General features: G+C 45.0%; 1 protein-coding gene across 1 annotated transcript in view; it reads right to left on the reverse strand.

Annotated features, from left to right (window-relative positions):
- PIAS4 (protein inhibitor of activated STAT 4) overlaps nt 1–17,724 on the reverse strand; it is a 192,701-nt gene that overhangs the window by 146,947 nt on the left and 28,030 nt on the right. Inside the window, exon 3 of the mRNA XM_082270879.1 lies at nt 12,275–12,359. Within this exon, the coding sequence (XP_082127005.1) occupies nt 12,275–12,359 (85 nt within the window). The remainder of the gene's footprint in view (nt 1–12,274; nt 12,360–17,724) is intronic.

The raw sequence follows: 17,724 nt of genomic DNA on the forward strand, positions 1-17,724 counted from the left end.
ACTCCGTGTTGAAGGAGAGGATCGGGTTCATTTTTTTTGACGATCCGGAAGCGGCCATCGCGTGGTTGGAGCACCTTGAAACCCGCGACTAAAAAAAAAAAAAAAATCGGTAACCGTCTACTGGGAACTTACTTTCTCATTTTCCTATCCCCCCTTGCTGCTTTATTTTTCGTTTCCCCTTTTTTCCTTTTTACCTGCTTCTCCCCTTGATGCGACTCTGGCTCTGGCCCGGGTCTCGGCTGCCTCTCCCCCCTTTTAATTACCAGCTGCTGAACTCTGTGCCTTAGCCGTGACCGGGCGGATACTGTATACATGCCCTAGCCACCTGATACTGAACAGTTCTGCTTTGCCTCCCCTGGCTGAGAGGGTCCGTTTCCAGGTGATGGTGATGGGGCTTGCGAGCCCTGCTACGTTCTAACACACCTCAAGCCCCGGGAGAGAACTGACATGCTGACCAGCGTTTTTTCGTCCCCGACACCTGCTGGGGCCAGGTGTGTGGTCCCCGTCTGGCCAGGACTCCCAATTTTTATTTGTATGATTTTGCTGGCCCCCCTTTTTTTCCCTTTCCACACCCTGCCATTGGTTCTCTGGGGTGCGCCGCACCTGGCGTTGACATGGAGGACACCCTTCCAGGCCGTGCACAAGAACTCCCTTTTCCCCCTTTGTTTTTGGCTGGCTACGGCGGGGGCCTTGCTGTTTTTGGGACTACAGGCCCGCACAAGTTGGGGTGGGTGCAGGGCAGGGGGACGGGGTTTTCTTTTTTTTGTTATGTTCTACTGCAACTGTTTATTGGACCGTGCATGAGTGTTTTCTGATATCATTGCTTTTCATTTACTGTATCCCCGGAGGTCACCGAGGGACGAGGCATTTACCGAGATCCCTGTGCGCACTTGGCAACCTATTCAAACTGCCCCCTGATGGCTACTGTTAAATTAATGACGTGGAACGTCAGAGGCCTGTGAGATAGGGTGAAACGCTCTGCGGCCTTTGCCATCTTGAAAAAAACATAGGCCTGACATACTGATTCTGGTGGAGACACATTTGGAGGGACGCATGCACCTATCCCTTAAGCGTCCCTGGATAGGTTGGGTATATCACTCTGCCCACACCTCCCACTCCCGGGGGGTGGCGGTGTTGGTATCCAAACATGTCCACTTCCAGCTCCAGGGATCTCGGATTGACTCTCAGGGAAGATTTATTTTTTTGTCTGTGCTGATATTTGGAGAACCTTGGCTGATATTGGCTTATGTGCCTCCACCGTTTGCAATGGCTGTGATTACGGAGGGATTGACTTGTATGGCTCAAAACCCAGGAACTCCTGCGGTTTGGCTCGGGGACTTCAATACCGTGATGGACCCGAGCGTTGATAGGATGCAGGCGACTCCCCACGCGAGTGGGACCCCCACCTCCACCCGGTTCGCACGCTTGGAGAGTGTGGGCCTGGTGGACACGTGGAGGATCAGGTACCCAACCAGACGGGAATACTCTTGCTTCACTACCCACCATTCAATGTCTCGTATCGATTTGATTTTACTCTCTAAAACTTTACTTCCCAGACTGAGGTCGGTGGGGTTCCTCCCCAGATCCTTGTCGGACCACTGCCCCTACTGGGTGTCGATCGGGCTGCCGCACGACAGGTCGCCACCGGCCTGGCGTTTGCGCCTGCTTTGGCTGTCGCCATTGCCGGCAGAGGCATCGCTCGACGCCCAGTGGGAACGCTACTTTAGTGACAATGTGGATACGGCGTCTCCCTTGGCGGTATGGGAGGCCTTTAAGCTTCACGCCCGCACTACCCTGATTTCCCAAATTAAGGCCTTTAGGGCTGGATCGGCGGCGGCACACGACAGTGCGGTAGCCGACCTTCGGGGGGCGGAGGCTGCCTTTATAGCTACTCCCTCCAGTGCTGGGGCCTCCCGTCTTAGGGCACTGACGAGGGCGGTTGCTCAAATTGAGCTCGAACAGGCTAATAACAGGATGTTTTTCCCAACGCCAGAAGATCTTTGAGCATGGTGAGAGGGCCGGGAAACTACAAGCTTATCTGGTTCACTGTGAGGACAGGCCCCCAGTTGTTATTTCACTTCAGACGGAAACGGGTGGCTTGGTGACTGACCCCGGGGTGGTAGCGGACAGGTTCCGTTCATTCTTTGCGGATTTATACACGTCTCGAGCCCCTAGCGACCTCACGGACATGCATTTGCTACTTGATGAGGTTGAGTTCCCTAGGCTTACTGATGACCAGGTATCTGAGTGAGAGGCTCCGATAACGGAAGACGAGATTGCTGAGGCCGTGTCCAGGTTCCCCAGGTCTAAGTCCCCAGGCACGGATGGACTTCCCATCGAGTTCTATGTCCATTTCTCTGAACTTCTCCTGCCGCAGCTACTGAGGTTGTTCAATGTCATCTTTGAGGAAGATAGGTTGCCCGCGTCCATGAAGGAGGCAATGATCGTGCTGATTCCTAAGCCGGCAAGGACCCCCGATTCCCGGAATCGTACCTCCCGATCTCCCTCCTTCAGGTGGACGTTAAAGTGCTCGCGAAAATGATTTCAATCCGCTTGAATCGGGTCATCTTGTCTCTGATACATGGAGATCAGACAGGCTTTATGCCCGGCAAAAACACATCTTTTAATCTTCGCAGATTGCATATGAACTTGCAAGCTAGGCATGAGAACTCGGGAAGCAGGGTTGTGGTGACATTGGACACGGCCAAAGCTTTTGATTCTGTGGAATGGAGCTTTCTCTGGGCATGCCTTGAGAGGTTCGGGTTTGGCCCGCGGTTCATTAAGTGGATCCGTTTGATGTATAGTGCTCCGGCCGCCAAGATCCTTGCAAATGGCAGGACCTCTGAATCGTTCCCGCTCACCAGGGGGACGAGGCAGGGCTGCCCACTCTCTCCTTTACTATACGCCTTGGCGGCCGAACCACTAGCCATTGCTATCCGTAACCACCCTGGTATTGAGGGACTGCGTGTGGGATCCCTGACCGAAAAGCTTAGCATTTATGCCGACGACACGTTACTGTACTTGGCGGACTCAGACGCTTCTCTTACCACGGCCTTGCAATTCATAGAACGCTTTGGCAGATACTCCGGCCTGCAGATGAACTGGGACAAGTCCCAGATCCTGCCTCTTGATCATTCCTCCCCGCCTCGGTCCCCCTCACCCTTGCCCCTACAGCGGGTGTCGAGGATTAAGTATCTGGGAGTCATGGTCACGACGGACCCCAGTGACTACATACGGGACAACGTCCAACCCATTTATGACCTGATCAAAGCCAAAACCCAAATTTGGGCAAAGCTCCCCCTAGGTGTTATGGGGAGAGTGAATCTTATTAAAATGGTTCTGCTCCCGAAAATACTCTATATTCTCTGGCACTCCCCGATCTACCTGCCACTAAAATTTTTCAAACAAATGGAATCCCTTCTTAAAGCCTTTGTGTGGGGCCAGAGTAGACATAAGCTTGCCTGGCGTAAACTTAAAAATCCCTCGAATCTGGGCGGTGTAGCCCTGCCGGATTTCAACCTTTACTACCTGGCCGCCCAATTGTCCCACATAGATAAAACCGATAGGACCCGTTTTCTGCAGCTCCTGTGCCCCAGATGGTCCCAACTGACTGATGAACCACTGACTATTGTCCTTCGGGGGGTGCGGGGCTCTGAGATTGCGGGCGAGACTGACTCTATGTTGTATCATTATGGCAGGATCTGGGAGGTGGTTATGACTAAGATGCAGTACCCTGCCTACACACTCATACTCCCCTATGGCACAACGCGGCCCTGGCGGAGTTCGTGTCCGTACCGGACCCTGAGCTCTGGTGTAGTAAAGGGATTCACTTCCTCTCACACTTACTGCATGAGACGACTCTGCGCACATTCGCTGACCTGAGCTCCACCTACGACCTCCAGGCCTCTATGCTCTTCCGTTACTGCCAGCTCAGACATGCGTTTAGGGCCCAATTCCCGACCCCTCCCCATCTCTTAGAGACCCCCTCTATGATTGAATTCCTTAAGAGTACCGACCCCCAACACATATATCTATCCTATATGCTGAACTTCACACTCCCTGCTCCACAGTGATTGCATATGCAGCTAAGACCCCCTGGGAGACAGATGTAGGGACTATAGAGGACAATGAATGGGATGATGCCCTAGGGCAGTGATGGCGAACCTTGGCACCCCAGATGTTTCAGAACTACATTTCCCATAATGCTCACGCACTATGTAGTGCAGTGGAGCATCATGGGAAATGTGGTTCCAAAACATCTGGGGTGCCAAGGTTCGCCTTCACTGCCCTAGGGTCATGCAAAACTGTGTCTCCCAGACTATCGGACAGACTCACCCAACTCTTCATTCTACACCGAGCATATCTGACCCCTATCGGCCTCCAGAGATACAGGCCTGAGGTGTCACCCAGTTGCCCAATGTGCCGGTCGGCTGTGGGCACCTTTTTCCACCTCCTCTGGAGTTGTCCTCAGCTCCAGGGGTACTGGAAACAAATTGTTACATTCCTTCATGACAAGATGGGCTCCCCGGTACAGCTGGTCCCCAAACAGTGCCTGCTGGGTATTTACCCAGACGAGGACATGGACAAAAGCCTACTTATCCTCCTGCAGACCACATTGTTTATAGCTCGAAAGCCGATTGCCCGACGGTGGATGCGGACGGTGGATGCGGGATTCCCCGCCCACTTTTGGTGCCTGGAAGGCTGAAGTCAATGCGGTCCTACCGTACCATAAACTCATGTACAAGAACAGGGGAAATCCGGCCAAATTCACCAAGATATGGGATAGATGGGTCCAGAGCCCAGACACAGGGTGCTGAGACATCTCCTGCTCATGATTGTGATCCCCGCAGTTAGTTGATTCTACTTTATATGTGTTATGTGCTAGTAATATGAACTGGTATGCCCTACTGAAGTGCTTTGCTCTGACTATCTACATGCATGTCACTTGTTGATTTTCTATGTTTTTGTAAAACTTGTTTTATTTTTTCCAATAAACTCACTGGTTTGCAAAAAAAAAAAAAAAATTACGAGGCTTGTATACCAATGCCAGAAGCCTGGCTAAGAAGATGGGAGAGCTGGAGCTGCTGATGTTTGAGGGTGACTTAGATTTTGTGAGAATAACTTAGACTTGGTTTGACAGCTCTCATGACTGGATGGCGACCATTCAGGGGTATTCCCTTTATCGCAGAGATAGAGAAGGTAAAAAAGGGGAGGGGTCTGTATATTAAGAACAGTATACATGTAAATATGAGGGATGACAATAATGGAGCTATGAACAAGGCAGAATCACCATGGGTAGAACTTCAAAGGGAAGGCACTGTGGGGAAGGTAATATTGGGCGTATTCTATAGGCCCCCCAACCAGAGGGAGGCGGACATCCTTTTACAGATAGGATTGGCAGCAAGGATGGGAAATGTCATTATAATGGGGGACTTTAATTATCCAGATATAGACTGGGCAGAAGGAACCGCGCATAGATACATCTATTGTCATCAGAAATGCTGATAAAGGGGGGGCAGTTGTGGTGCTAGATAGCGATATTTATAAAAAAAGAGGCCCTCAGGCAGGTAGGGGATACATGCACCTATCAATCCCTCAAAAATGACCCCACCAACATTTTTAAAAAACAACTCATGATCTTGATTAATAAGGGGGCATCTCTAGGGGTTTTTTCTACCAAAGACACTGAAAAATTAGTCCCCATTTCCCCTGTCACACCCATATTCCACCATCTCCCCAAGGTCCACAAAGGTTTAGACCCAATTTTGGGAAGACCTATCGTTTCAGGTATTGGGTCCCTTTGTGAGAAACTTGGGGAGTGGTTGGATGGGCAACTACAAGGTCTAGTACATAGCCTTCCAGGTTTCCTGAAAGATACCACACATCTATTAAATATCATGGAAAATTTTGTCTGGAAGGAGCACTATGTATGGATCACCTGTGATGTCACTAGCCTCTATTCCTCAATACCCCATGATCTGGCTCTACTAGCTATAAAAACCACGTTGTCACATAATACCAACCTACCTGCTGATCAACAACTGTATATTCTTGAAGTCCTTCAATTTTTGTTAACACACAATTATTTTACTTTTGATGGGGATTTCTACCTCCAAAGGTGTGGGGCAGCGATGGGAGCCAAGTTCTCCCCCTCTCTCGCCAACCTATACATGGGTTGGTGGGAGAGACCCCACATCTTTGGAGGTGGAAATCCCTTCAGAGATCAGATCGCTCTGTTCTTTAGATACATTGACGATCTGATCTTTGTCTGCCATCATGATGTTGAATTAAATGCATTTCTGAAGTACCTCAACAACAATTCGGTTAACCTAAAATTCACGGGACACAGGAGCCCAGATAAAATCGAATTTTTAGATGTTTCCTTGAGTCATTCGGGTGACAGAGTTGTATCCAATCTGTATAGGAAACCATTGTCAGGCAACAGCCTGTTACATGCAAAATCTAGCCACCCAATGCATACACTGAAAGGCATACCGGTTGGGCAGTTCTTGAGATTGCGCCGAATATGCAAGAACATTGCGGATTTTAAAAAAGAATCACTTTCTTTACGATCTAGATTCCTTGCTAGAGGATATCCGCAATGGATGATCAACAGAGCATATGTTATGGCTCTTAATAGAGATCGAACCGATCTCCTAAATAAACAACCATGTTCCAACACAAATAATACTCCGAATAAACTTGCTAATCAGAAATCCAAAGCCAGTAGTAAACATAGACAGCACCGCTCTCCATTTACCCACACAAAAAATTCTAAACCTATGCCCTCCATCACGTTGTCTCTCCCATATAGTTTAGAATTTCACAAAGTCAAAACAATCATTCAGAAACATTTACCGCTTCTCAATACTGATGACATATGTGCCAATATTCTAAACGAGGGAGTCAATATAGTTGCCAAAAGAGCTGTCACCTTGGGCAACGTCTTATCACCCAGCCTTTATCTTTCCAAAAAACCTAAACAATCCCCTACTTGGCTACACTGTAGAGGTAACTACAAATGTGGTATGACCGATTGTGTCACTTGCCCTTATATCCTCCATGGAAACATCTTTAAGTCTTCGGTGAGCGAAAGGACTTTTCATCTAGAAAAGTTTTTTAACTGTAATTCAGAATATGTCATATATCTTATAACCTGCAAGGCCTGTTTGATACAATATGTGGGTAGAACCACTCGCAGACTTAAAGATAGGTTCAGGGAACATCTAAGTGACATTAGACTATCTAAATCAACCAATGTGGCACGCCACTTTAATCATAACCATGGAGGCGACTTGTCCCTAGTACAGGTTCAGGTCATAGAGCGTATCATTAAACCTATTAGAGGCGGGGATATTTTCCGTATATTATGCAAAAAGGAGGTCTCTTGGATTTTTAGGCTTCAAACTCGCATTCCACAGGGATTAAACTTCGAGTGGGACGTCACTCATTTTTATGAGTAAGTCTCCCTCTCCCCTTTTTCTTCTTTTTTCATACATATACATTTTTTTCATGCATATACATTTCTGGTCTTTCTGATTTTTTGATTTTTTGAAGTTTTTAATAAAAAGGAGAAAATTTTTTCCGGTTTTTTATTTTTATTTATACTTCAATAAATTTTTTGGCTTTTAGCCATGGATCCCGCAGCTATTCATGGCTATATGTCAGGAGTCATTTGTTTCTGTTTTTTGATCGCCATCTGATTTGGTTTGTAGGATTTTGTCACATAGCTCCATATGGCTTCGAGAGTTCCCCCTTTTTTCTCTTTTTTCCTTTTTATTTTACTTCCTTTTTCCTCTTAATAACATGGTCTCCTTTTTTCAGACTTTTCAAGTCCCATGCCAAGCCATGATTATTCCCCTGTTTCGAGGCTCCGTTCGAGTTTCGTTCCGAGCTTCTCCGAGCTCCTCCTCCTCCTTTTTTGACACATTTTATGCACCAGTCACTTTATCTCTATTGTCAATTTTTTGTTGCAATTAATTTGCATTCATTTAAGGCCAATAAGCTGTCTAAATTGCCTATCATGGTTACTAGTCATAATGTCTATATTCATTTAATGAATTTTTGAATAACAAAGTCACCATTGGAAGAGGGGGTCTTCCTTTTCTTTGACACCATGCCGCCATTCCAGTTTATACATTATTATATTTTCTATATATGGTGATCCTCCATGTCAAATTGAGGTTTACTGGATCTCTACCATATTTATATGTCCCATTATTCATGAATACACTCAAACAAGTGGATTATACGTTCATAGAATGACTTTTATGAAATGGTTTTTCGATATTTTGCATACATATTTCTCTATTTTTGAGTGTATTCTCTGAATTATGTATTTGACCGATTAATTAATTACATCTTAATTAGTGAATTTATACATGGCGATCTTGGTGTCAGTTTAGATACATCTGTAAAAATTGGGAACCTATAAACTTTTTTTCGGTATTCATCCCCTGATAGGCGTGACAATTTATATTTTACATCATATATATATATATATATATATATATATATATATATATATATATATATATATATATATATATATATATATATATATATATATATATATATATTTTTTATATGAGTCGTCCTCATTAATATGTCAATTCACATTTCTATTGTATTCATCACTCATGATTGTTTACCACTATAATTATTTTCTATATTCATGAATTCATGAGTTCATTTTTTCTTCACACTTTTCACCATCACCACTTTACTCCATTCATGTTGATCTACGTGCTTTCAACCATTGTCAATACTGTGGTTTCTTTTCTCTTTTTTTCACCAGCGTTTTTTACTTTTACTCTTTTCACACATTTTTATATTTTCTATTTTTAGCCTTTTTTCCTATTTTAGGATCAATATCAGTAAATATATTTGGTATGTTATTCCAATTTATCTTTTTTCACGCACTCTTTTCACATAGTTACGATCCACATTTTAAAGATCCTCTCCACACACCGAACGACCATCTTTCACATACTTTGTTGTTTTTTCTATCATGTCTACGCCACCGGGGTTTGAAGCATTCAAAAACATTTGATGATAAAGAAAAATAGTTTTTCATTCATTTTTTGGTTCCTGATTTTTCAGCTATTGTTTTATATTTTTACATATATATTTTTTTGTATTTGTCATACATATGGTTTTATATTGTTTGTATGTATACCTCCATTCCCCCACTGGGTGAAGGAGTTTTGTATCTATCTGTCTTTCACTGTGGGACTGTGGACTTGCTGAACTTACATTTGTTTCTCATCAATTAATCAATTCAAGGTGCAAGTAATTACATTCTTCGGTCACCTCCCTCTTCCTTGGTTTACCTACAAATGTACGTCGGCTTCCACAGCTCCACAGTGTATGGTTATGAGTAAGCGATTTAATTCGTGAAACGCGTTAACCCGGCACGTCTGTTATGTGCTTTGTACTGTCTGTCTGCTACACCGAAGAAGAATAAAGGAGTTTTGATTGTTTTCATCTTACTTTCCTGAGTGCGGTCTACTTTTTTGGATTCTTCATAGCTTGGACGGCGGATCTGACCAGCACCACCCATTGAACTGACACCTGAGCGGCTCTCTCTTTGTTGCCAACCGCGCATTCAGCCAAGGCTCGTCAGTTCCTAAATGTTTTGCAGGACAATTTCATGGGTCAGATGGTGAATGCACCGACAAGAAACAATGCGGTACTTGACCTACTGATTACCAACAACACAGACCTGCTCACGGATATAGAAATACGGGACAACTTAGGAAACAGTGACCATAGGTCAATTAGTTTCAGTATTAATTATAGTTAACACAAGGGCAACATAAGGACACTGAATTTCAAAAGAGCCAATTACCCAAAACTGCGCTCTCTGCTAGAAAATATCAAATGGGATAGAACCCTGGGAACAAAGAACACGGAGGAAAAATGGGAGTGCTTCAAGAGCATACTTAACAAGGGGATTGACCAGTGCATTCCAAAGGACAATAAATTTAAAACAAAACTAAACCATGGGTGGCTAAACTCCAACATAAAAATGCATATTAATGCTAAAGGAAAGGCCTTCAAAAAAAATACAAGACTGAGGGGTCATTGGCAGCATTCAAGCATTACAAAGAGCGTAATAAGAAATGTAAAGATGAAATCAAGGTGGCTAAAATAGAACACGAGAGACATATAGCAGGAGAGAGTAAAAAGAACCCCAAGAAATTATTTAAGTATATAAACAGTAAGAAAGCGAGGCCAGAACACATTGGCCCCATAAAAGACGATAAGGGAGTTTTGGCCACAGAGGACAGGGAAAAGGCGGTAGTGTTAAATAATTTCTTCTCTTCAGTCTTCACAAAAGAATTGGGGGGCTAACACTAACCCAGCTTGTAAGGCCAAACTAAACACACCTCAGGAAATACCGCCATGGCTAACAGAAGATAGACTTAGAACTAAACTACAGAAACTTAACATAAATAAATCACCGGGACCGGATGGCTTGCACCCGAGGGTTCTTAAAGAGCTCAGCCAGGTGATTGCCAGACCATTATTCTTGATCTTTAAGGATAGTTTACAGATGGGTTTGGTGCCAGCTGATTGGAAAAAAGCCAACGTGGTCCCAATATTTAAAAAAGGGGCCGAGATATATCCCGGGTAACTATACGCCGGTCAGCCTATCAGTAGTCTGCAAGATTTTGGAGGGGATGTTAAGGGACCACATACAAGACTTTAGTAATGAAAATGGTATTAGTAGTAATCAATATGGATTCATGAAAAATCGTTCTTGCCAAACCAATTAACCTTCTATTTCTATGATGAAGTGAGCTGCCACCTAGATAAAGGTAAGCCTGTGGATGTGGTGTACCTGGACTTCGTAAAGGCCTTTGACACTGTTCCCCACAAACGCTTACTGTTCAAACTAAGGAAGGTATGGACCATAAGGCGAGTACCTGGATAGAGAACTGGCTCCAGGGGAGGTTGCAAAGGGTGGTGATTAATGGGGAGTACTCAGATTGGGCGGGTGTGGAAAGCGGGGTCCCCCAGGGTTCTGTCCTGGGGCCAATCCTGTTTAATTTATTCATAAAATGATCTAGAGGAGGGGATATCGAGTAAAATCTCAGTATTTGCGGATGATACTAAACTAAGTAGGCCAATATCTTCTATACATATGGGATGGGCAGCTACATGGCAGATGAGGTTTAAGGTTGAAAAATGTAAATTAATGCACCTGGGTGCCAGAAAGCAAGCTACTCACTAAGGGGGGAACCTCTGGGTGAGTCTAGGATGGAAAAGGACCTGGTGGTACTGGTAGACAACAGGCTTGGCAGTGGCATGCAATGCCAAGCCGCTGCAAGCAAAGCCAACAGAATACTGGGATGTATAAAAAAGGGGATTCACTCCAGAAATAGAGATTATTCTCCCTCTCTACAAGACTTTGGTCGGGCCACATCTGGAGTATGCTGTCCAGTTCTGGGCACCGGTCCTCAGGAAGGATGTGCAGGAACTGGAGAAAGTCCATAGAAGGGCAACAAAAATAATTAGGGGACTGGAGGACATCAGCTATGAGGAAAGACTACAAGCACTGAACTTATTCTCTCTGAAGAAGAGACGATTGAGGGGGGATATGATATCAATGTACAAATATTGTACTGGCAACCCTAGCATATGGAAAAACCTATTCAGAGAAAGAAAATACAATAAGACACGTGGTCACTCACTAAAACTAGAGGAAAGGCGGGTTAACCTTAAAATACACAGGGGGTTCTTCACTGTAAGAGCAGTAAGGATGTGGAATTCTCTTTCGCAAACAGTGGTATCAGCAGGGAGCATTGATAGTTTCAAAAAACTATTAGATGGGCACCTTAAAGACCACAACATACATGGATATACAATGTACGGTTAACCGCAAACACACACACACACACCATAGGTTGAACTGGATGGACGTCTTTTTTCAACCTCACTAACTATGTAAAGTTCCAATGAAAGTGTTGGTTTGCTTAAGAATCCTTGGCTCAGATTATTTTTACTGAAGTTTGGCCTATCATCGGGGGTGACCAAGTGAATAATGAAAAATCATAATGAAAATAATCCCCAACTATAGGTATTCTAGGAACAGTATAAAATCCGACAGATATATACTGTATGCTAATTTTAGTGAGCAAAGTTACATAAAAGATGCAGAAAAACTGTTCTATCATAATAAACCAACCGCTTATTTCAAGCCCTGGGGTACAGTAAAGCTTGAATTTCAGTATCCTATACAAATTCTTGCTAAAAACACTACCAGTACCTTGAATTCTTTATCAGGTCGACTTGTCTTGGTGAAAGGACAAACACACATGGGCTGTCTTGAAGTTTTTCACTGTTCTGAGCAACTGCAGAAAAAAATAAAATGACAACTATTATTTTCAATTGTCAAAGATCTAGAATCACAGCATATGCGTCAACTCTAGATCAACAGCATTGTAAGAATTTAAAATAAGGATGGTTGAACACCCAATATAAGCTTAAAAAAAAAAAAAAAACAACAAACACTCAAATGTTTTGAGTGATGCCTAACCTGCAGGCCATTCTTTCCACAACGTCACCGATTCCCTGTATCGTTTGTAGCTTCTCCTCTGCTCATTCCGTTGGTTAACTTTTTAATTTCAAGAACCACATGTCCTATCCTCCCCAGTCCCACTGTACCTTGCTTTTTGCAAGCAGGAATTCCTGTATCGACTCTGCCTCCTGAGACTCCTCCTTGATAGGTAGGCTCAGTTAAGTGTGAGACAGCGAAGCATTCTTACAGTGCACATAATTGAAGAAAGTTAAAGTGTGGGATTCTTTCAGAAAGTCTTCAAAAACTTTGATTAACATTAAGAGTAGGCTATAAATAAAAAAGGGAAACATGGAAATAAATGGGATTTTTAAAACCAATTTCTCAACTTTCCTATTAAAAACTGACCACACTAAGCAGAACACACCGTGGTCAGTTCCCTAGCTATGCTAGGAACGCAGCCTGCTCTACTCCATCAATCAGACTTATCCTGACACACCCTCCCCTGCACACTGCACAGCCTTTCATTGGGAAAATCAGTGTGCTGCAGCATCTCCTCCACCAACTCTTATGAAGCTGAGAACAGAGGATATGTAATCAAAAAAAAAAAAAAAAAAAACACATTTTATTTTTTTAGTCTACACACAAAATGTTTTGCCTTTTTCTATTGTAAAAACAACCAATTCAGTTTAAAAGGTAAGGGTTTACAATCACTTTAAGGACTAAGAGGAGAAGCTGTGCCTGCCACACACACACACACACATACACACACAAACACTGTTCTGATACATCTGGAATAGAGCTAGTTCTTTTGAAAAAAACAGGATTACTGCCCAAGTAACCAGATAAAAAAAAAGCAAGCTGGAAAAAAAAAAAAAAAAAGAAGAACACAATAATGAGACCATCAAAACCAATTGGTAAAATTCAATATGATGAGGTTCGCTTTTAGGTTTTTGTACGGCTTTAAAAAGCACAACTACTTTTGTTGAGAGAAAAAAAAAAAAAAAACATGCCCCTCTGGGTGATCTATGTAAAGTACAAAGATTTTAACAAACTTAGTTGCAGATTCCTACCTTTTGTTATTCTGAAGAAATCGCTATTTCTCTGTGCTGAGCGGGTCAAATGGGAGTGGTTTCACAATTATTAGCTGTTGCATCTGCAGGGCTCTAATGGGGAAAGCTACTGGGCCTGCTTCCCTTTAGACGTGTTCCTATTGAGTATCTCACCAAGAAATTATTTTGCTGAAGGGGATGCCAGAAATCTGACTTGTATCTTAGTGCAGACTTCTAGGAAAATTGGTAAAGCCAATTACACAAGCAGGAAAGGTTTCTGGGGTGTGGTCAGTACACATTCTGTGTACAGAACCACTGCAGGAAGCCAGATTGCATTTTCACAAAATGACAACAGCTACAGATTGAAAAAGGTAATTTCTTTTTTAAAAAAAAAATGTAATTACAATACGATTTGTGTCAATTGTATACGCTATATTGTTTCCCCCCCCCCCCCCATTGAAAGTGGAGTTACCCTTTAGGTGTTGCATGCGTGCGTTTACCCCTGTACTCTATTACCCACCCCAGATCTCACCACTCCGAGCACCATGTACATTAACCCACCTCTGACTTCTCTGTATGCAGGCTCATATTTTTAGACCCTCCCTTTGTTAACACAGATTTCTATCCCCACCATTCATCAAGGAGTGGCATTTGTGCCACTATTTGCCCCACCTCCCACTCTAGCCCCATACTCGAGAATGGATATTAAAGTTTCCAGGTATTTAGATTCAGAGGATTTGGTTACAGGCAGGTACCTTCAGGTGACTGAACACTGGCCACAAATAATAAAATCCCAACATTGAGAACCCCTTATAAGCCCTCCCACTCGCCAACAATAATGGGATTTTTGACTTACCGTAAAATCCATTTCTCTGATGTTCATTGACAGACAGCTCCTGATATTCTTAATCATTGGGGTATACTGCCCCCTACAGGAGTAGGACACAAGGCAGAAAAACATCCTGGCTACACCCATGGGCAGTCTCAGCAGGTATACCCTCTCTCTGCTATAGGCACTTCGTTACAAGCAGTGTCAGAAGAATTACAACTCGAGGAGTGGAAGCTGTGTGTCAATGAACATCAGAGAAAAGTTTTCCTTTCGTTCTTTGACTGACAGCTCCTGATATTCTTAACCAGAGGTCCTCAAACTATGGCCCTCCAGCTGTTCAGGAACTACAATTCCCATCATGCCTAGTCATGTCTGTGAATGTCAGAGTTTTACAATGCCTCATGGGATGTGCAATTCCGCAACAGCTGGAGGGCCGTAGTTATAGGATCCCTGTTCTTAACCATTGGGACATCCCAAAGCAGTGTCAAACATGAGGTGGGAACAGCGAAAAAGAAAAAATTCCCCAAGGCTAAACTATAGCCAACCAGGTAAACAGGAGCTCAACGAAACCAACTGGAGCCCACCTTAAAAAAAAAATATAAATATTACACCCTCAAAGAGGACCAGGTCCTCAAACAGCCTGCAAAAACTTGCGGCCAAAAGAAGCATCCGCAGATGAAAACACATCGACTTTATAGAACTTTGTCAAGTGTGCACTGACAAACAGGTGGCCGCCTTGTAAACCTGCATCACCAATGCCTGATGACGGAAAGCCCAGGAGACACTAAGCGCCCTAGTAGAGTGCGCCTTGACAGGGAAAGGAGAAACCAGACCCCTAATAGAAAAGGCCTGAATCACCATCTGTCTGATCCATCTGGAAATGGTCATAGAGGAAGCGAACAAGGTCGATCCGTGAGCACAAATAGAGAGTGACTTCCTGAAAGACTCCGTAGCCGTCAGGTACACCGTAATTGCCCAGACCACATCCAAGGCAATTTCCTTCGGATGTTTAGGGGTGAAGCACCTTAAACCTGTGAATCACCAGGTAAGGTGAACAACAGGATGCCAGTTCCGTCAGCCTGCACGCCGAGGTGATAGCCACCAAAAAAGCCACCTTCTTGGACAGCGCAATCAGATTCTCCCTGAAAAGGTTCTTAAAAAGGGAGGCTTCCGGAGAACCGAAAGCAAATTGAGATCCCAGGGCAGCAACGGAGGCCGTACTGGAGAAACCAACGACAGACAGCCCAAAGAAAAAGGTACGCACCAGGGAGTGTGTGGCCAAAGGTAATTGGAAGAAGACCGCCAAAGCAGACACCTGGCACTTGATGGTACTCCAGGCCAATTTCAGTCCAACTCCCTTATGAAGGAAGGTCAAGATCCGAGCCATTGAGAAGGAGCAAGGATGAACCCCAGGAGATTGAGACCACGCAATGTAGGTCTTCCACGTACGATGGTAGACCTTCCTAGAAGTAGATTTCCTAGCTTTCAACAGGGTAGGAATCCCCACCTCAGATAAACCCCTATCCTTCAGCACCTCGCATTCATCAGCCAAGCCGTAAAAGCCAGCGACTGTAAAGTAGGATGTAAGATCAGTCCTTCCCTTCCCTGGGACAGCAGATCCTCCCTTAGAGGAAGCTTCCAAGGAACGTCAGCGACCAGCCGCACCAGATCGGCATATCAAGCCCGCCGCCACTAAGACGACCGCAATCCTTTCTGCCTCAATCCTGCCAAGATGTCTTGGCAGAAGCTTGAGAGGGAAGGCATAAAAATCAGACAAAACTGACCCCACGGGGCCACCAGCGCATCTGTGGCTTCAGAGGATCCCTTGACCGAGCCAAAAACCTCTGTACCAGATGAGCAGACACGCCAACAGATCCACCTTGGGGGTGCCCCATCGCAGACACAATTGATGAAACACCTCCGGATGAAGGGACCACTCGCCTTGGTCCAAGGCCTGCTGACTGAGGTAATCCGCCTGCCAATTTTCCACCCCAGTAAAGTTTACGGTGGAGAGGGCTGCAACAAACCGTTCTGCCCACCCTACAATGCCAGCTACCTCCAGAGCCACCAGGACACTTCTTGTGCCCCCTTGGTAATGGACATAGCCTGCCCATGGCATTGTCCGAATGAATGCGCACTGGACAACCCTGAAGACAATCCGCCAAAATGGTCCAGACAGTCTGATTGCTCGGAGTTCCAAGACATTGATCGGTAGTCTGGACTCTTCCAGCACCCAGATCCCCTAAGCAGAATGCTGAGGCTGAGGAGGCCTCCCCAGCAGGCCAGGCTGGCATCCGTGGTGACCACAGTCCAATACAAGGGGAGGGAGGAAGGATGTGCCCAGCCGAAGCGCCCAAGAAAAAAGCCACCATATCAGGGACTCCTTCGTTCCCCGACTCGGCGGGATCGGATTGTCCAGAGACTGCAGAATCTTGTCCCATTTGGTCAGAATCTCCCTTTGCAGGGACCTCGTATGGAACTGTGCAAACTGAACCGCCTCAAAAGGTTGACACCATTAGGCCCAGCACCCGCATGCAAGTCCGGAGGGAAGACCATCTGCTGGACAGCAGGAATCGAACTGCAGCCTGGAATTTCTGGAGTTTGTCCAAAGGAAGGCGCACTGTGGCTAAGGCAGAGTTAGGCCCAGATAGCCCATCTTCGTGGACGGAACAGACTTCTGAAAATTCAGAATCAAGCCAAGCTACTGCAGAGTTTGCATTGTGATCGCTAGGTTTTCCACCAGAGGAGATGGAGACTCCGCTTGCAGAAGGAGATTGTCCAAGTAGCCTAGTAGCGCAATCCCCAGTCAGAGGAACAAGGCTAGCACCGGGTTAACACTTTTGTGAAAACCCAAGGAGCAGAGGCGAAACCAAAAGGGTAACGTCAATAACTGATAGTGCTCATTTCCCACAACAAATGCTCCCCTCCCACAACAAAGCGGAGAAAACGCTGGTGACTGGCACATATTGTTATGTCCTTGATGTCGATAGAGGCGAGGAAATCCCCAACGCAGGAATGGCACCACCATTCGAATAGGATCCATCCTGAGCGTCTGAAGAAAGCAGTTTAGCGCCTTGGAGGTCCAGGATTGGGACGCACTTGGCCTCCCTTCCTGGGAACTGAACAGGTTTGACTAAAAGCCCCGAAAAAAATTTTTGGAGTCGGAACTGGGAAAATCATCCCTTGCAGTAACAGGTCTTGTACTGCCCCAAACAGGCCCTGCAAGCGGTCCAGGGGCAGGCGCTGGAAGGAAAGAACCTTGCCGGTGGACAAGATCGAAACTCGATCTTGTAGCCGGACTGAATGACTTCGTAGACCCA

Source organism: Pelophylax lessonae (assembly GCF_965119305.1).
Source record: "Pelophylax lessonae genome assembly, chromosome: 1".
Taxonomy (NCBI): Eukaryota; Metazoa; Chordata; class Amphibia; order Anura; family Ranidae; genus Pelophylax; species Pelophylax lessonae.